Source organism: Salmo salar, chromosome 23 (assembly GCF_965601325.2).
Source record: "Salmo salar chromosome 23, fSalSal1, whole genome shotgun sequence".
Taxonomy (NCBI): Eukaryota; Metazoa; Chordata; class Actinopteri; order Salmoniformes; family Salmonidae; genus Salmo; species Salmo salar.
Genome location: NC_138313.1, coordinates 3,748,859 through 3,767,552, shown reverse-complemented (window position 1 = coordinate 3,767,552; position 18,694 = coordinate 3,748,859). Strand labels below are relative to the sequence as shown.

The 18,694-nt window shown below is 42.9% G+C and overlaps 1 protein-coding gene across 3 annotated transcripts in view; it reads right to left on the bottom strand.

The window, feature by feature from the left end:
* The window catches only part of LOC106583948 (voltage-gated potassium channel KCNC1), a 126,985-nt gene that overhangs the window by 40,512 nt on the left and 67,779 nt on the right, over positions 1 to 18,694 (bottom strand). For all 3 annotated transcript variants that reach the window (XM_014168651.3, XM_045705883.2, XM_014168655.3), the window contains exon 3: positions 422 to 625. In XM_014168651.3, the coding sequence (XP_014024126.1) occupies positions 422 to 625 (204 nt within the window). The remainder of the gene's footprint in view (positions 1 to 421; positions 626 to 18,694) is intronic.

Here is an 18,694-nt window from a genome sequence, read left to right as displayed (position 1 = left end):
AGGGAAATACCTAGTGTTTCCGTAGTGTGTGTGTGTGTGTTTATGTATGTGTGAATTGGAAGTCAAATTCTTCCAAGAGCTGCACTTGATTACGTTTGCCTGGTACGATGGAGCCAATGGAATAGTTCCAAAAGCAAACAAAAAGCTGAATCAAACACACCTCAAATAACTGTTAAGTTTAATGAAAGTATTTGACCTAAGGTACTTGAACCAGCTCTGAAGTGTATAGTTCTCTACGTGTGTGTGTGTGTGTATATGTGTGTGTATGTGTACATGTGTGTATGGGAGTGTCATGAGCACACAGTGAGTGTTGAGCTGCTGAGTGTCGAGCTACTGAACCCTTGGGTATGGCGGAGCGCAGCCCCTGACTCTGACCCCGGCTCTGACCCCGGCCCTGACCCTGAGCCTGTCCTGGGCATACCTTTCCTCACGTTGCCGTCTGTAGCACGGAACTCTCCAGTACTGAGGAGGAAGCAGGCGCGGTCATGGGGATAGCGCTCACGGCTCCCGCCGGTGCCTAGACCCCCAGCAGCAGGACTCCTCTCCTCCCCAAGCACCATGTCTATGGTGGGGCAGTCCTCATTAGCCAGGGCTGCGTTGGCCGCGTCGCCATTCTGCTTGGAATCTGGAGGGGAGAGGAGGAGGGGGAAGAAGAGGGGGGAGAGAGGGGAAGGAGGAGAAAGATAGGGGAGGGATGGGTCGGAGGGAGGGGGGAGAGGCATGTAAGAAAAGGTAAGGAGGGTCGACAGAGAAGGGTGAGGAGGTGGGAGAGAGGGGTGGAGGGAAGAAAGGGTAGGGAGGGACAAAGGGAGAAATAAGTAGGGAAGAAGAAAGATAAGGTGGATGGGTGGGGTGTAAGGAATGGGGGAAGGAGAGGGGTGGGAGAGAGATAAAAGGAGAGGAAAATGGATGGAGAGGAGGAAGAGAGAAAATATGTGGAAGGCAGGAGCGATAAAGTGAAGAGGAGGGAGAAAGAGGAGAAGGGGAGGAGGAAGAATGTGTAAGAAGAGGGGGATACATGGAGAGGAGAGAAGGCAGATAAATAAATAAGTAGCAGGAAAAGGGGGGATGGGGAAAGGTATGACAACAAGATTAATTAGGTTTAAGGTGAGATAATAAGAACAAGGAAGTAGAGAAGCACAGGAATGAAGAAGGAGATATAGAGAAGGGTGATGTGTGGGGGAGGGGGAGGAAGATAAAGGGTGAAATGAATAGAAGACGGGATGAGATTGTTAAAAGCGAGAGTGCGGGTGTACATGGTGAAGACGGTGAGGCGAGAAGAAGGAAAGGAGGCAAAGAGGGGAGAGAAAAGAACATCAGTGTCCTGTGATAGCCCTGCTCGTCATGTGACCAAAACACTGCAGTGGAGGAGAGGAGGCAGGAGCCCAGCGTCTCCAGGTCCACACACACACACACACACACACACACACACACACACACACACACACACACACACGCACACACGCACACGCACACACTGAGCTGAGCATCATTACATTAACATATTACAAAAGAGAGAGAGACATTACAATTACACATTACAAAAGAGAGAGAGAGGGAGAGTGAGAGAAAGAGAAGAGAGAAGGGGGAGGGCGAGAAAGAGAGGGGGAACTGAGAGATACAACAGAGTGTAGATACTCACATACATGCGCACTCGTACAAACGCACGCACACACACACTCATGGTGAGATGCTGCGGGGTAACTTGTGCTTATAGCTTCCGACACAGCTGTCAAATCTAATTTGACTTGAGTTACTGCTCAACAATTTACAGAAATAACCCAGAGGGCCAAACCTCACAATGACACACAGAGAGACAGCGAGAGAGAGAAATTCAGTAAATAGCATATTACAGAGAGAGGGAAAGTGGTGAGAGAGGGAGAGAGGTGTGTGTGTGTATATGTGAGCGTGTATATGTGAGCGTACAGTATATGTCATTGAGCGAGCGTGTGTGTGTGAGCTTGCGTGCACACGTCTGTGAGCATGTGCGTGTAATATTCATATGTTTAAAAAAACGGAATTGTAATTGGATGCATTTTACCGCCGTACCGCCGTATGATTGGTTAATAAGAATTGTCCCCTTTTTTTCAATTTTTGCCAAAAGTGACATACACAAATCTAACTGCCTGTAGCTTAGGCCCTGAAGTAAGGATATGCATATTCTTGGTACCATTTGAAAGGAAATGTGTGGAAATGTGAAAGGAATGTAGGAGAATATAACACAATAGATCTGGTAAAAGATAATACAAAGAAAAAACCAACCGTTCTTTCGTATTTATTTTGGTACAATCATCTTTGAAATGCAAGAGAAAGGCCATAATGTATTATTCCAGCCCAGGTGCAATTTAGATTTTGGCCACTAGATGGCAGCAATGTACACTGCTAAAAAAAAATAAAGGGAACACTTAAACAACACAATGTAACTCCAAGTCAATCACACTTCTGTGAAATCAAACTGTCCACTTAGGAAGCAACACTGATTGACAATAAATTTCACATGCTGTTGTGCAAATGGAATAGACAACAGGTGGAAATTATAGACAATTAGCAAGATACCCCCAATAAAGGAGTGGTTCTGCAGGTGGGGACCACAGACCACTTCTCAGTTCCTATGCTTCCTGGCTGATGTTTTGGTCACTTTTGAATGCTGGCGGTGCTTTCACTCTAGTGGTAGCATGAGACGGAGTCTACAACCCACACAAGTGGCTCAGGTAGTGCAGCTCATCCAGGATGGCACATCAATGCGAGCTGTGGCAAGAAGGTTTGCTGTGTCTGTCAGCGTAGTGTCCAGAGCATGGAGGCGCTACCAGGAGACAGGCCAGTACATCAGGAGACGTGGAGGAGGCCGTAGGAGGGCAACAACCCAGCAGCAGGACCGCTACCTCCGCCTTTGTGCAAGGAGGAGCAGGAGAAGCACTGCCAGAGCCCTGCAAAATGACCTCCAGCAGGCCACAAATGTGCATGTTTCTGCTCAAACGGTCAGACACAGACTCCATGAGGGTGGTATGAGGGCCTGACGTCTACAGGTGGGGGTTGTGCTTACAGCCCAACACCAAGATTGGCAAATTCGCCACTGGCGCCCTGTGCTCTTCACAGATGAAAACAGGTTCACACTGAGCACGTGACAGACGTGACAGAGTCTGGAGACGCCGTGGAGAACGTTCTGCTGCCTGCAACATCCTCCAGCATGACCGGTTTGGCGGTGGGTCAGTCATGGTGTGGGGTGGCATTTCTTTGGGGGGCCGCACAGCCCTCCATGTGCTCGCCAGAGGTAGCCTGACTGCCATTAGGTACCGAGATGAGACCCTCAGACCCCTTGTGAGACCATATGCTGGTGCGGTTGGCATTGGGTTCCTCCTAATGCAAGACAATGCTAGACCTCATGTGGCTGGAGTGTGTCAGCAGTTCCTGCAAGAGGAAGGCATTGATGCTATGGACTGGCCCGCCCGTTCCCCAGACCTGAATTCAATTAAGCACATCTGGGACATCATGTCTCGCTCCATCCACCGACGCCACGTTGCACCACCGACTGTCCAGGAGTTGGCGGATGCTTTAGTCCAGGTCTGGGAGGAGATCCCTCAGGAGACCATCTGCCACCTCACCAGGAGCATGCCCAGGCATTGTAGGGAGGTCATACAGGCCACACACACTACTGAGCCTCATTTTGACTTGTTTTAAGGACATTACATCAAAGTTGGATCAGCCTGTAGTGTGGTTTTCCACTTTAATTTTGAGTGTGACTCCAAATCCAGACCTCCATGGGTTGATAAATTGGATTTCCATTGATTATTTTTGTGTGATTTTGTTGTCAGCACATTCAACTATGTAAAGAAAAAAGTATTTAATAAGATTATTTCTTTCATTCAGATCTAGGATGTGTTGTTTAAGTGTTCCCTTTATTTTTTTGAGCAGTATATGTGCAAAGTTTTTTGACTGATCCAATGAACCATTGCATTTCTGTTCAGAATTTTGTATCAAGACTGCCCAAATGTGCCCAATTTGTTTATTAATAACTTTTCATGTTCTAAACTGTGCACTCTCCTCAAACAATAGCATGATATTCTTTCACTGTAATAGCCACTGTAAAGTGGACAGTACAGTTAGATTAACAAGAATTTAACCTTTCTGCCAATATCAGATATGTCCTGGGAAACTTTCTTGTTACATACAACCTCATGCTAATCGCATTAGCCTACGTTAGCTCAACCGTTCCGCCAGGGACCCACCAATCCTGAAGAAGTTTTTAAGACCCCCCAGATGGTGAGGTCATGGTCAGTTGATCATGGTATGAGACACTTGAACATGCCAGTTATAGCTAGCTAATGAAGTGCTACGTTAAGAAATATCCTGTATTTTATTATTTTGTACAAAGTGTGCAAAACAAGACATGGTGTCAGAGTAAAAGGACTAAAATATGGATTTTTCTGGAGTTCCTTCACCTCGAATGGACTGGGAGTCTACAAACTTACCCGATGCATGGCGTAAGTACAAACAGCATGTGGAGCTAATGTTCGCGGGTCCTCTGAGGGAAAGAGGAGAAGAGGAAATGTTCAGCTACCCGGTCCTCTGGATCGGTAAAAAAGGGAGAGATATTTACAACACATGGACACTTACCGAGGCTGAATCAAAGGTACTGAAAACATACTACGATCGTTTTGAAGCATATGTTGTGCCAAAGACCAATACGATTTTCACTAGGTACAAATTCCATGAGAAAGTACAGGGAGTTAGCAAATCGTTTGAACAGTTTGTGACTGAGCTGTGTCTGCTTGTGAAAGGCTGTGATTATGCAAACCGCGAGTAAGATTACTCACCGTGAGTGAGAGAGAAACTTTTGAATATTGGGTCTGAGCTAACGCTGGACAAAGCTATTGACATAGCCAGATCTCACGACCCAGCACAGGTTCAGATGAAAACCATTTCGGGCGGCATCACGTGAACAAGCAGTGTACGCAGTCAGGCAGACATCAAAACACACCTCCAGTGCCCAGAGAGCGCGCCTCAGAACGAAGAGAGACATAACTCCAAAATAGAGCGACACAGACTCAAAATTCCCAAAACATGTGGATATTGTGGATACAAAGTGCATGACGAACAGGGAAATTGCCCAGCTAAAGGAAAACAGTGTACAAAATGTGGAAAATGGAATCACTTTGCAAAAGTGTGCTGAGCTTACCGTGGAAAAACAGTACACGCAGTGAGTGAACATAATGTCAATCAAAGAGTAAAATGCTGATGAACTGCTTATTGATTCAGTGACACAGAAAAATCTAATATCAGAGACAGAACAAGCCTTTGCTGACATTGAGATAGGAACACAAGGCACTGAGCTAAAGTTCAAACTAGACATTGGTGCACAAGTAAACATCATTCCTCTGAATAAGTACCGCAGCATGACATCTGAGTGCGAGCTACAGCTCATCAGGCGCAGACTGACTGGTTATGGTGGTGAACAGCTCCCAGTAAAAGGCACATGCCTTTCAAATGCAAATACGAGGAAAGTGACATGATGTTGGACTTTTACAGTGTTGAAACTCAAGCACCTGCAGTGCTAGGTCTTAAAGCATGTTTCAAGCTAGTTTTATCATTGACAGCACCAGTAGAGACAGAACATGTTTGCTGATGTTTTTACAGGATTAGGACTATTCCCAGGAGAATGTACCATTCACCTTGACCCAGACGCAACCCCTGTGGTCTACCCACCGAGAAAGATTCCCCTTGCTCTCCGCGCCCGTCTGAGGAAAGAGGTGTAGAGCATAGAGCAATCTGACATAGTCACCAAGGTTACAGAACCGACATTAGTGGTGGTGGAGAAACCACGCACAGGCAAGCTCAGAGTATGTCTCGACCCAAGAACAAGGCTATCAAATGCCCCCATTACCCTTTACTGACACTAGATGGAATCACACACAAGCTAGCGGGAGCACGCTTCTTCCGTGTCATGGACGCTAGATCAGGCTACTGGGCTATCAAGCTCACAGAAGAGTAATCTAAGCTAACAACATTCAACACAACATTTGGACGCTACAGGTTCCGTCGCCTGCATTTTGGGATTATCTCAGCCCAAGACGAGTTTCAGCGAAAGATCGACGAAGTCAGCCTCAAAACCTTAATGACTTGGAGAAGATCTGCAAAGAGGAGTGGGACAAAATCCCTCCTGAGATGTGTGCAAACCTGGTGGCCAACTACAAGAGACGTCTGACCTCTGTGATTGCCAACAAGGGTTTTGCCACCAAGTACTAAGTCATGTTTTGCAAAGGGGTCAAATTCTTATTTCCCTCATTAAAATGCAAATCAATTTATAACATTTTTGACATGCGTTTTTCTGGATTTTTTTGTTGTTATTCTGTCTCTCACTGTTCAAATAAACCTACCATTAAAATTATAGACTGATCATTTCTTTGTCAGTGGGCAAACGTACAAAATCAGAAGGGGATCAAATACTTTTTTCCCTCACTGTAGAGGACATTGTTGGTAAATGCCCCACATGTCTTGAACGACGCCCCTCAAACACCAAAGAGCCAATGTTATCTCACTGTATCCCAGACTGACCCTGGCAGGTCGTGGCAACCGATCTGTTCACCTGGAACAACGAGGACTACATTGTAACAGTGGACCACTACAGCAGACGCTTCAAACTCGACAAGCTTCACAGCACCACATATGCAGCTGTGATACACAAGCTGAAAGCTATTTTTTGCCAGGCATGGCATTGTAGAGACTTTAATATCTGACAACGGCCCCTGTTACAAATCCAAAGAGTTTTAATCCTTCACAAAAGCATGGGAGCTCACACGTCATCACAAGCCCACATTACCCTCAAAGTAATGGCCTTGCTGAAAATTGCAGATTGCTGCCCTTCTGGCAGATTTGTACTGACCCTGGAACTGACCCTGTATATAGCTTACTTAGTTTCTCGTTCTTATTTCTATTAGTTCATTTTCAGCTGTTGTCAAACACACGTGGGTGTGAAAAGACTATTCTCTTCCTCAATAGTGTGCAGAGAATTCTACTACGAAAAAAAGCCAAAATGAGTATGACATCCAGCATTTAATGTACCAGCTGTGTCTGTAACATTTCACGTAAACCTGTTTCTTGTCTGCATCGAAGTAGCGGTCCTTGTACCTAGCATCGAGCATGGTGGCGACACAGTAGAGGCTCAGAGATAATTCCACCGAATCGCTTGTTCACAGCCTCTAGTAGAATACTATTCCAAGTTAATCCAACGGTCTGTATTAGCATTTTTGTTGAGCAGACGTTTCAATGCCATGACAAGGTATCACGTCTGCTGCAAATGCAGGTGAGCTTATTTCTCGAGTCAGTTGTTTGAATGGAGCTAGGGGTATTCATGTTTCCAAGTTTCAAACATGTTCTCAAATGCCATTGAAATGGCAGCAGCGGTATGAGAACCAGCACATTCTTGAGCATGCAATATGGCTTTCCTCAGTACGAAATCCTCGTGGACCCACTGTGCTGTCAGACTCATAATGCTCATGGGGCTGACATCGCTGGTCCAAATGTCAGTCGTGAAGCTAATAGCAGTGACGCCCATAGCAAGTACCTCATGAATGTGAGTTTCAACAATACTCTGTAACTCCGGTAGGGCAACATCTGGAAAAATAGAGTCTAGTAGTGTGTAAAGGTGCTCGACCAGTCGGCAAAAGCCAACATCCTCCACGACAGAGAACGGTTAATTGTCAAGGGCAATGAATTCCATTATCTTGGCGTTAATGGATTTCGCCTTTGAGTTGTCTCGCTGACATTTTCTTACTCCTTCAAATGACTGCTCGACTTGTTGACTGCTCGATCCACACAGCAGACATTGTGCTGTAGGTTAGGAATGCTGTGTTGCACATGTAGCGCTAAATTCTTTGTGGCATCATTACGTGATCTATCTACGTTATATAGGTATGCACGTCAGCTTTGACATTGGTTTTGCACATCGGCGTTAAACTAGACACTAGATGTGTGCATTTTTAGCTAATATCGGCCGATTCCGATATGCTTACCGATATATCGTGCATCCCTATATAAAACTTAATTTTTTCACAAAATCAAAAAGCCTACTATTTAGGACTATTTATGGGTATTCGGACAAGGCCTTAGACTTCAGAGGCCGGTTTCCTAGACACATATTAAGCTTAGTCCTAGACTATTTATTTGTATTGATTTAACCAGGTAAGACCCATTGAGGTTAAAAAGGCAAAACAGCGAACTAGCAGCGTGTACATAAGATATTACAGAAAAATACTAAATACACACAAAAGACAAAGTGTCACAAATTACAGATACAATTGAAGATTAGAAACAACTGCAGCTATCACAAACAGTGTGGTCAATCAGAGTCTTAAAAACAGGCAAGGACAGTAACCTCCCCTAACTTTAATATATTTTGAAGCATGTTCTAGGATGAAGGGGCATTATGGAAAAAATATTGTTTCCCCATCTCAGTTATAGCCTTAGGAACAGACAAGGACAGCAGCGACTGTGAACGAAGACTATTGAGTGACTGATCTGGTAAAAAGGAACAGAGATACAAAGGGAGTTGTCCTATCAATGCTTTGTACACAAAGGTGTACCAGTGCTTTAGCCTCCTGGTGGAGAGAGAGGTCCATTGCACCATAGCATCCAAATCACAGTGATGGGTGATCTAATGTAGTGTTTGTAATACATCTTAAAGCACCATGATACATTGTGTCCAGAGTTTAAGGTACTTGCTGAGGCCTGCAATTAAACAATATCACCATAATCCAGCACTGATAAAAAAAAGTGCTTTGAATATGATCCTTTCTGGCTAACATTGAAAGCGAGATTTGTTCCTAAAATAGAAACCCAATTTCAAATTCAGTTTCTTGGTTATCAATGTGCTGTTTACAATTCAGCTTTTCATCTAACCAAATCCATAGATACTTATAGGAGGTGCCCCTATCAATTTGCTGGCCTTTTATTGTTAAAATCTGCAAGTGACTCCATCTGTTTACTTTCAGGGAAGAGAAAACCATATATTTTGTTTTCCTTGCATTAAGCACAAGTTTCAATTCAAAAAGCTACTTTTGAATAACATCAAAAGCCAACTGTAAGTCCTGAAATGCCTTCTCAATATTAGATGCACTAAATAATTTTGTCATCAGCATACAGATGGAGATTTGCAGAGTCAACAGTCTTCCCTATCATTTACAGTGTAAAAAGGATCAAACCTAAAATTGAGCCCTGGGGAACTCAGATTTCATACCCTCCTGTGCTACACACTGTTCTGTCAGAAAGGTCGTTTTGGAACCAATCCAATGCATCACCACTTAAAACAATCTTTTTTAGTCTATACAACAGCAGGGCATGGTCAAAAGTGTCGAAGGCTTTCGATAAGTCAATAAAAAGTGAAACACACTGATTGTTCTTGTCCTGAGCATCTAGAATATCACCTACAACCTTACTTACTGCAGTAATTGTACGATGCTTGGCTCTAAAACCCGACTGGAATTGAGATAAAACTGAGTTATTGTAAAGAAAGTCTTTCAACTGTGAGTTCACTTGGCTTTCCAAAACTTTTGCCAGTGTAGACAGTTTAGATATGACGATAGTTATCCAACTGGGACAGATCCCCACCCTTATGTAAAGGTGTGACAGGCGGTTTTCCAGACTTTTTGAATGGTATTACTCGCCAATTAAATATTTAATATATGAGTGCAATGCAGCAATGCTCTCTGCACCAATTATTTTGAAAATAAGGGTTTAACTAATCCGGGCCAGCCGCTTTCTTAATATCAATAGTGTGGCTGACCAGGGGGTTTGGTCAAGACGTTTACCCAGATCAGACACAGACAGAGAAGGATTAGCTCAGTCTCAAGGGTGTTTATTTAAATAATAGATCAAAAAGAAAAAGGATAGGTCTCCCCATGAGACCCTCTCCGGGGATACCATCTTCTGGGTTCCGGTTCTGGCACAAAACTGAACTCCCTCTTGTTACCTCTGCAACCGTCAACAATAACACGGGAGTCCTTTCTTCCCCCCCCTGGTGGCTGACCTGCTGTATGCCACAATAGATTTGAGTGCCTTTACAACTTCTGAAAGCTCAATCTTGGTTAAATGAAATAGATTAACCATTGGCCGGCATGCGGCAGTTTCATTCACAGCCTCATTCGAGATGTTAGGAAGGAGTTCATTATCAAATAAATGCCCAGCTTTAGCAAAATGCTCATTGAACATGTCAAGCAGTTTATTCTTGTCAATCACGTCCATTGAATTTGAGGTCTGACCAGAGGAGTTTGTGTTAGCATTCATGGATTTAATGGTTTTCCATAATTTCGTCAGGTTATTGAGGTTTGCCTTGGTAGATTCGTAATAGAAGCTAGATTTGTGTTTCCGTATTAACAAGGTGCACTTATTTCACAATGCCCTGAATAACTGCCATTCAGCCTGGGAATTACCCTTTCTGGCTTTGGCCCATTGTGTATTTTGTTTATGGATCAAATTAGATAAACGTGTCTCTACCTCTTACCCGGTACTTTTTGAGAGGGGTGTGTTTATCACAGATAGTATAAAACATGGAATGAAAATAGGAGAATGCCTTTTCGATGTCTGGAATAAACGCAATCCTATCCAAGTTGCATGCATAAAGTTCATGCAGGAACGCCTGCTCACAGAACTGTGTAAAATTTAGTTTGACTACGAAAGAGGGGGTGTCTCTAATGCAACCAACTGCACAATGATCGCTTATTAAATCATACCAACGGCCGAGTATTTATGCGGATTGTTAGTTAGAATAACATCAATAAGTGTTGACTTAGAGATGTATTTTGGATTGAGTCTTGTGACTGCATTTATAATTTGAGTAAAATTCAGTGTATTGCACGGTCCTCTTATTGTGTCACAGTTTGGACATAACCAGTTCCAGTTTAAATCGCCCATAAGGACCATTTCATTTCCCCCCCAACCACGCATCAGTTCAGCCAGAGAATCCAGGGATTCTACTTTTGCAGATGGAGGTCTGTAGCATCCTATTAAATCTAAGTTCACAGCTTTCGTTAACTGCAATTTCAATGCTAGATAAAGACCTTAGTTCAGTTACCACATATCAGTCTAATATAGATGGCTATACCTCCCCCTTACTTCGTCGGTCACATCGATAAACATTATAACCATCCAAGCCTATAGACTGATTTAGAACAGATTTCTTAACTCAGGTCTCGGACTGAACTAAGACATCTGGGTCAGCAGTGTGAACCTACACTTTTATCATGTCCATTTTAGGCATTAGACTCCTCACATGAATATGAATCAGTCACAACCCTGATTTAGTTTTAAAATCATTTGGAATCAGAAGTAAAGTACAAAGAACAAGAAGAAGCCTGAAGGAGGAAAGATTACTAGAAACAAACTCGGTGTATCATTTTATCTGTGGATTAATTATCAGAGTAGAGTACCTTGTGCATTTCAGGTAAAATAACCCAATGTTTATATCCCAGGACAAATTTGCGAGCTAGCTAAATTGCCACAGAAGTTTCATGATTTTCGACCTGTCCCCAAATTAATATAGTTGGTTCAGAGTTCGTTTTGATATTTCAACCTGTGTGTCCTGATCGCGTCTGGTGTGGTTGGACAAAATCAACATGAGCTCGATGGCACACGCTAGCGGTCTGGTTAGCCGTGCATGAACAATAGATAGCGGTAAATTGCAGCATACTGCTTAGGCTGCCCATTGTGACTCGCTTGTGGTCGTGCTGGCAGCATATGGCAACAACTTCGATTGTGCGTCAAGAATTCAGCATAGCAAGTTTGTATGAAGGTCTGGTTATTAAATGGGTAGACCGTTCAATAGTAATATCCTCTAAAACGCCCTGGTGACAAATAAACTTTGCTGCCCTGTTTCCAATTGCCAACATGGGTGGGAGAACCTATTCAAGTAAGTAAATACATTCTGAAAATGTAAAAAAAAAAATGTTTTAAAACGATGTATTAGCTAACTAGCTACTGTGCAGGCTAACTCAAATGAGCTACTAAATGAGCTAGCTAGTTGGCTAGCTAGCTATCTAGCCAACTTCATATACTGTTTAGATAGCAGGCCAAGTGAATTAAATATCACCAGCTACCTAACTTCATATTAGCTAGCTATCTTGATGTATTTATCACTGTAAAAACTCCAAATGCATTTGTAGGTAGCCAACTAACAGCCTTGGAGGAGGGTGAAAGGATAGCAGCCCCAACTGTCAAAGTGAGTAGGTTATTCTGGATAAGGCAGGTACTTTTGTGTAGTTCCTGTCCATAGAAGTGAGGACAGAGATAATAGTAACATAATATTCAGTGCGGTGTAATTTGACTATAATGAAGTCTGTTTTGTGTGAGGTTTTCTGTCCTCAGATAAAGAGAGCTATGAAAGCCTGTCTACATATAAAGAGGTCCCAATGAAGAGCAGTGGTTCTCAGTCCTGGTCCTGGGGACTCAAAGGCGTGCACATTTTTGTTTTTGCCTTAGCACTGCACAGCTAATTCAAATGATCAACTCATCATCAAGCTTCAAGTGGTATTTATGTATTAATTTGTGATGATATCCTTGATATGATCCTGTTATTGTCACATGCTACACATGCAAATATGTGTGCCCATGCATCTATCAATCCAATGTTATCAGGGATATTATACTTTAGTAATCCCCAATGACCTGGTAATGTAAAAGTCAAATAATTACATTGTCTTCCATATTCCTACAGATACCTTGTAACTGGATATTCCTCAAAACGATTGCCTACAGTTAATTTGTAGGGCACTGCAAGGTTGGGTGACTAGGGCCATCTGGGACTGCCTCCTGGAGGAATTCAGGTGTGTGAAGGCTACCTGTGTTCTGCATAACTTCATGAGGATGGACCAGGAGGGGATCTGCAGCTCGCCGCCGTGTGCCAGAGGAGAAGTCTGCTGCTCTGCAGGATGTTTCAAGGATGGGGTCCAACAACGCAGCAAGAGAGGCAATCCGTGTGCGGGAGATCTTCACCTCCTACTTCTTCGAAGAGGGTGCTGTTCCCTGGCAACATATGCATAACCTACACTATGCATAACCAAAGGCTCTTTTAAGAGCCATTCACATTTCAATAAGAGTATTCTTCCATTTGCTTAGCTATGTCAACTGCAGTTATTCAATTCCCAGTTTCTCTCCCTTTGATTTCTACTTCTCAGGTGAAGGTGCTGTTTAGGTAAGGGTGTAATGTCTGTACAAAAACAAAACAGGCTATTTTAAATCACCCATATTGAAAAAATGTTGGACAATTAGACACCCTATAACCCACACCTACACACTCATGTATCAATCTGATTGATGGATTGTGTTGTGCAGTAAGCAGGCTCAGGTGTATAACTGTGGCTCCTTCCACCTTGAAAGAATAGGCAAGAGGGCCAACCATGGAGAATATTAAGACACTTCATTATTTCTATAACTACACTATATTGTTTGTCCTCGTGTGTCCATTCATGTTCTTCAGCATAAAGTACTCTGCAGCCACTTAGTGTGGTGCGGACACCAGGTGAGGCCACACACACAGATTCCTGTTGAACACTTTCTCTTTAACTACCTTATTTTCTCAATAACAGTATCTCTCCTTCACTACATCCCTCTCCTCTTCTCCCTAAATCCTCTAGGTTATATCAGCTGTGTCGGTGAACCGCCTCCTGCATCTGAACTAGCTACATAGAGGGCACAGCCTGATCAGAGGTGAGAGGTCAGTTCAACAGGAAGTATTATTAAAGAGATGCTTTACATTGAAATACAGATAGATGCAGTAGTCCCAGAGTTAATGATCCAAGGTCAGTTTTGCATGTCACCTCCTGATGATTTTGACTAACAATGTTAGAATAAAAAATAAAAACACAAGGATTAAACATGCTCTCTCGTCTGCAGAGATTTTCACGAGAGGATGCCAACCCCCAGTCCCATCATCGCCACCTCACCCGCTCTTAAGATAACCTTCGGGCCGACTAGAGACACTTATGTAATTGTGATGAACTGAGAGAATATTTGGGTAGCACTGTGATTCATTAATCATATGCTGCCTTCCCTGCTCCTATGTTCTTACCTCGTTCCCTTTGTCTTTTACACCTCTCGCCACCTCCTCTTTCTTCCTCTGTTTTTATAATGCACAACAGATGTGCATTGAAGTACAGATTGAACTTGTATTTATAATCTTACGATTATAATATTTATAATGTATGTATTTATAACACTTGGATAATAAACTTCTTTCAATAAAGTATTTCACATTCTCTACTGGTTGAAATTAAGCCTCATTTGATGAAATACTACACCTATCCTGTGTTTACCAGATCAATGCAGAAGGGCATTATTTTATTTAACCTTTGTTTAACTAGGCAAGTCCGTTAAGAACAAATTCTTATTTACAATGACAGCCTAGATATTAGATATTGAGATGAACCTGTCATGGTGAGGTTTATGACCCCCATAAATACCTTTCCCCCTTTTCTCTCTACAGAATGGACTCTTGGAAAGCCCTTTGTTGGTGACGTCAAAAGGTTGGGAATGGAACAATATTTCGGTAATCCAACCAGTTGAAAGTATCCATTGGTACTTAAAGAATATGATGTCAGATCAGTTGAAATCAAAGTTTATTTGTCACGTGCGCCGAATACAACAGGTGTAGACCTTAGTGAAATGCTTACTTACAGGCTCAAACCAACAGTGCAAAAAAGGTATTAGGTGAACAATAGGTAAGTAAAGAAATAAAAACAACAGTAAAAAAGACAGTGAAAAATAACAGTAGCGAGGCTATATACAGAAGCGAGGCTATATACAGTAGCGAGGCTATAAAAGTAGCGAGGCTACATACAGACACTGGTTAGTCAGGCTGATTGAGGTAGTATGTACATGTAGATATGGTTAAAGTGACTATGCATATATGATAAACAGAGAGTAGCAGTAGCGTAAAAGAGGGGGTGGTGCGTGGCAGGACACAATGCAGATAGCCCGGTTAGCCAATGTGCGAGGGCACTCGTTGGTCGGGCCAATTGAGGCAGTATGTACATGAATGTACAGTTAAAGTGACTATGCATATATGATAAACAGAGAGTAGCAGCAGCGTAAAAGAGGGGTTGGGGGGGCACACAATGCAAATAGTCTGGGTAGCCATTTGATTACCTGTTCGGGAGTCTAATGGCTTGGGGGTAAAAACTGCTGAGAAGCCTTTTTGTCCTAGACTTGGTGCTCTGGTACCGCTTGCCATGTGGTAGTAGAGAGAAAAGTCTGACTGGGGTGGCTGGGGTCTTTGACAATTTTTAGGGCCTTCCTCTGACACCACCTGGTGTAGAGGTCCTGGATGGCAGGCAGCTTAGTCCCAGTGATGTACTGGGCCGTACGCACTACCCTCTGTAGTGCCTTGCGGTCAGAGGCTGAGCAGTTGCCATACCAGGCAGTGATGCAACCGGTCAGGATGCTCTCGATATTGCAGCTGTAGAACCTTTTGAGGATCTGAGGACCCATGCCAAATCTTTTTAGTTTCCTGAGGGGGAATAGGCTTTGTCGTGCCCTCTTCACGACTGTCTTGGTGTGTTTGGACCCTACTAGTTTGTTGTTGATGTGGACACCGAGGAACTTGAAGCTCTCAACCTGTTCCACTACAGCCCCGTCGATGAGAATGGTGGCGTGCTCGGTCCTCCTTTTTCTGTAGTCCACAATCATCTCCTTAGTCTTGGCTACGTTGAGGGATAGGTTGTTATTCTGGCACCACACGGCCAGGTCTCTGACCTCCTCCATATAGGCTGTCTCGTCGTTGTCTGTGATCAGGCCTACCACTGTTGTGTTGTCTGCAAACTTAATGATGGTGTTGGAGTCGTGCCTGGCCATGCAGTCATGGGTGAACAGGGAGTACAGGAGGGGACTGAGCACGCACCCCTGTGGAGCTCCAGTGTTGAGGATCAGCGTGGCAGATGTGTTGCTACCTACCCTCACCACCTGGGGGCGGCCGGTCTGGAAGTCCAGGATCCAGTTGCAGAGGGAGGTGTTTAGTCCCAGGATCCTTAGTTTAGTGACGAGCGTCGGAGCCGGTGTAGTACGATTCAATCTTAGCCCTGTATTGACACTTTGCCTGTTTGATGGTTCGTCGGAGGGCATAGCAGGATTTTTTATAAGCTTCCGGATTAGAGTCCCACACCTTGAAAGCGGCAGCTCTACCATTTAGCTCAGTGCGAATGTTGCCTGTAATCCATGGCTTCTGGTTGGGGTATGTACGTACAGTCACTGTGGGGACGAAGTCCTCGATGCACTTATTGATAAAGCCAGTGACTGATGTGGTGTACTCCTCAGTGCCATCGGAAGAATCCCGGAACATGTTCCAGTCTGTGATAGCAAAACAGTCCTGTAGTTTAGCATCTGCTTTACCTGACCACATAAATTGTATCATGGAAAGTCTACACATTCTAGTTATCAGAGTCACATGGAATTGTTGTGCAATTTAAATGTTTAAATATGAAACTATTTGTGAAAAGATTCAATGTATTTTTGTTTTAAAATTAGAGAATTGTTTTCATAAGTAAAATATGCTCACTCAGTGGCCACACCCACGTGAATAGGCATTGGTTGGAAATTATGAACCAATCTACATTTATATAAGAGCCCCCGTGACCCAATTCACGGCGAACTAAGCCAACCTCAGCGTGAGCTCTGGTTGCAAATGGTTGAACGACTACAACCTAACGAAATTTACATTGTGATCCTGATGATGTGAGGACTGATGTCCATACGTTTAAAAGGGCGAATTTCAACGTGGAGGTGACGATCGCCACGCTGGAAGGATAAATTTCGACTATACCAGCCAGAATATAGCATGAGTTTAGTATGGCAACTTGGTTTGAACTTTGAACTCTTATTCACTAAAGAAGTGATACATCCTAGACCTAGAGTTATCAGCAGCAGCTGTAACCGTGCGTGGCCTAGGAAAGGACGGACAATCTATTCAGAACGACAGTGCACGACAAAGTATTCCTTCTACCACACGACGACAGGGTACTACAACGTATCCGTTCTACCACACAACGACAGACTACAACATATCCACCCAGAAATATTCTTCAAAGGACAAGGGAGATCTCTGCTAGGCAACCCAGCATTCTATCTTCGACCAATCTATCGAAGCGCAGCTCAGGGGTAAATATATTTCTTGCATTTTCCTTTTCCGAAATGGCGGTTATTTAGAATGCATAAGATTCTGTATTTACGATAGCATAGCTTCATAAAGTCCGATAGAGACCCAATCCTTTTGTTCCTCAGTCTTCCCGCTTTTTCATTCAAACCCAACCCCCTTTCTTTGTGTAACCAGCCGTCATATTGGTTTCGTCCGCCAGGGACGTTTTCTTTTATGACATAATTAGTAATCAGTGTATGATCCATCCTGTGTATATGTAATTCTGTGTGACTATTTAGTTATTTAGTAAATAAATATTTAAACCAAATTTTGTATTGCTGATTCAACTTGTTAGCCATGGTTCGTGAAGATAACCAATCATTTTACGATGTTCAGATGAGACTGAATAAGGTGACGATAAATAATTGACTGCTATTGATATAAATGATTACCAGATCTTTAATAGTTTATTTGGAAGACAACAGCTCTATAAACATTCTTCTGAGGTGCCCCGACTTCCTAGTTAATTACATTTACATGATTAGTTTAATCAGGTAATATTAATTATAGAAAATGTATTTTATAAAATAGCATGCCATATCACTTAATCCATAGTAAAGACACAACAACCCGGTTTTAGAGTATTTACATGATGCATAGGAAGTGTAGTGTACTGTTTTTTTCAATTCTATTTCTGTATATATTAATTACAAATCATATTTTAACTAGTTAAATCCTGGTTCTAGTCTATTAGTCACAATGTGTAACCATTGATGTTCTAGGACCAAGATTGGTAAACACTGTTGAAGTGTATAATTGTAATACATACATGCAGACACAGCATCATTCAAAGACCGGAATTTGATACTACTGGTATGGGATATGACTGAAAAATAATCTCAAAGACATTCATACTTGAACTGCACCTTTATTTGCCAAGGTAGAGTACATGATCAGTGAATATATTCAATGTACAGGCTACAATGTGGGGATCTCATGCATGGTAATAACTACATGTATATACAACTTGCATCCTTGGCACAAAGTTACATTATATTCTACTCAATCCATATGCTTCATTAATGTCATTCAGACTGTTTTGAAGTTGATACACCTGGCTATGATAGCTGAGGTTCATAGCTCGGTTCTGAACTAATATGTATACCAAACGTTTGGGTCCATACACAGATTGGCTAGATAGCTAGCTAACGTACGTAATCCCATTCCGTACAAATGTGCGCAACCGCAAAGAAAACGAATGGGACTGTAGCGACTGTGTTGACATCAACATCTGGGGTGTGAACTACGTTTCTATTCAAACATTGATTGACATGGTAATGGCTCTATAGTATTGGAGAAAAGTTGAAAAAACGGACCGCTCATCATGGCGTAACGTACAGCACGCATAAAGCAACTAATTCTGTCTTACAGCCTCTCTCCACCAGGTGTAGCACTTCTCTCACCATTTAAAAACAAGAAAGGGACAGGGACAGGGACAGGGTAAGGGGGGATACCTAGTCATTTTTTGCGTCATCACTGCAAGCTATCATGACTCTCAAAAGCCGCTGTTTACTTCTGAAG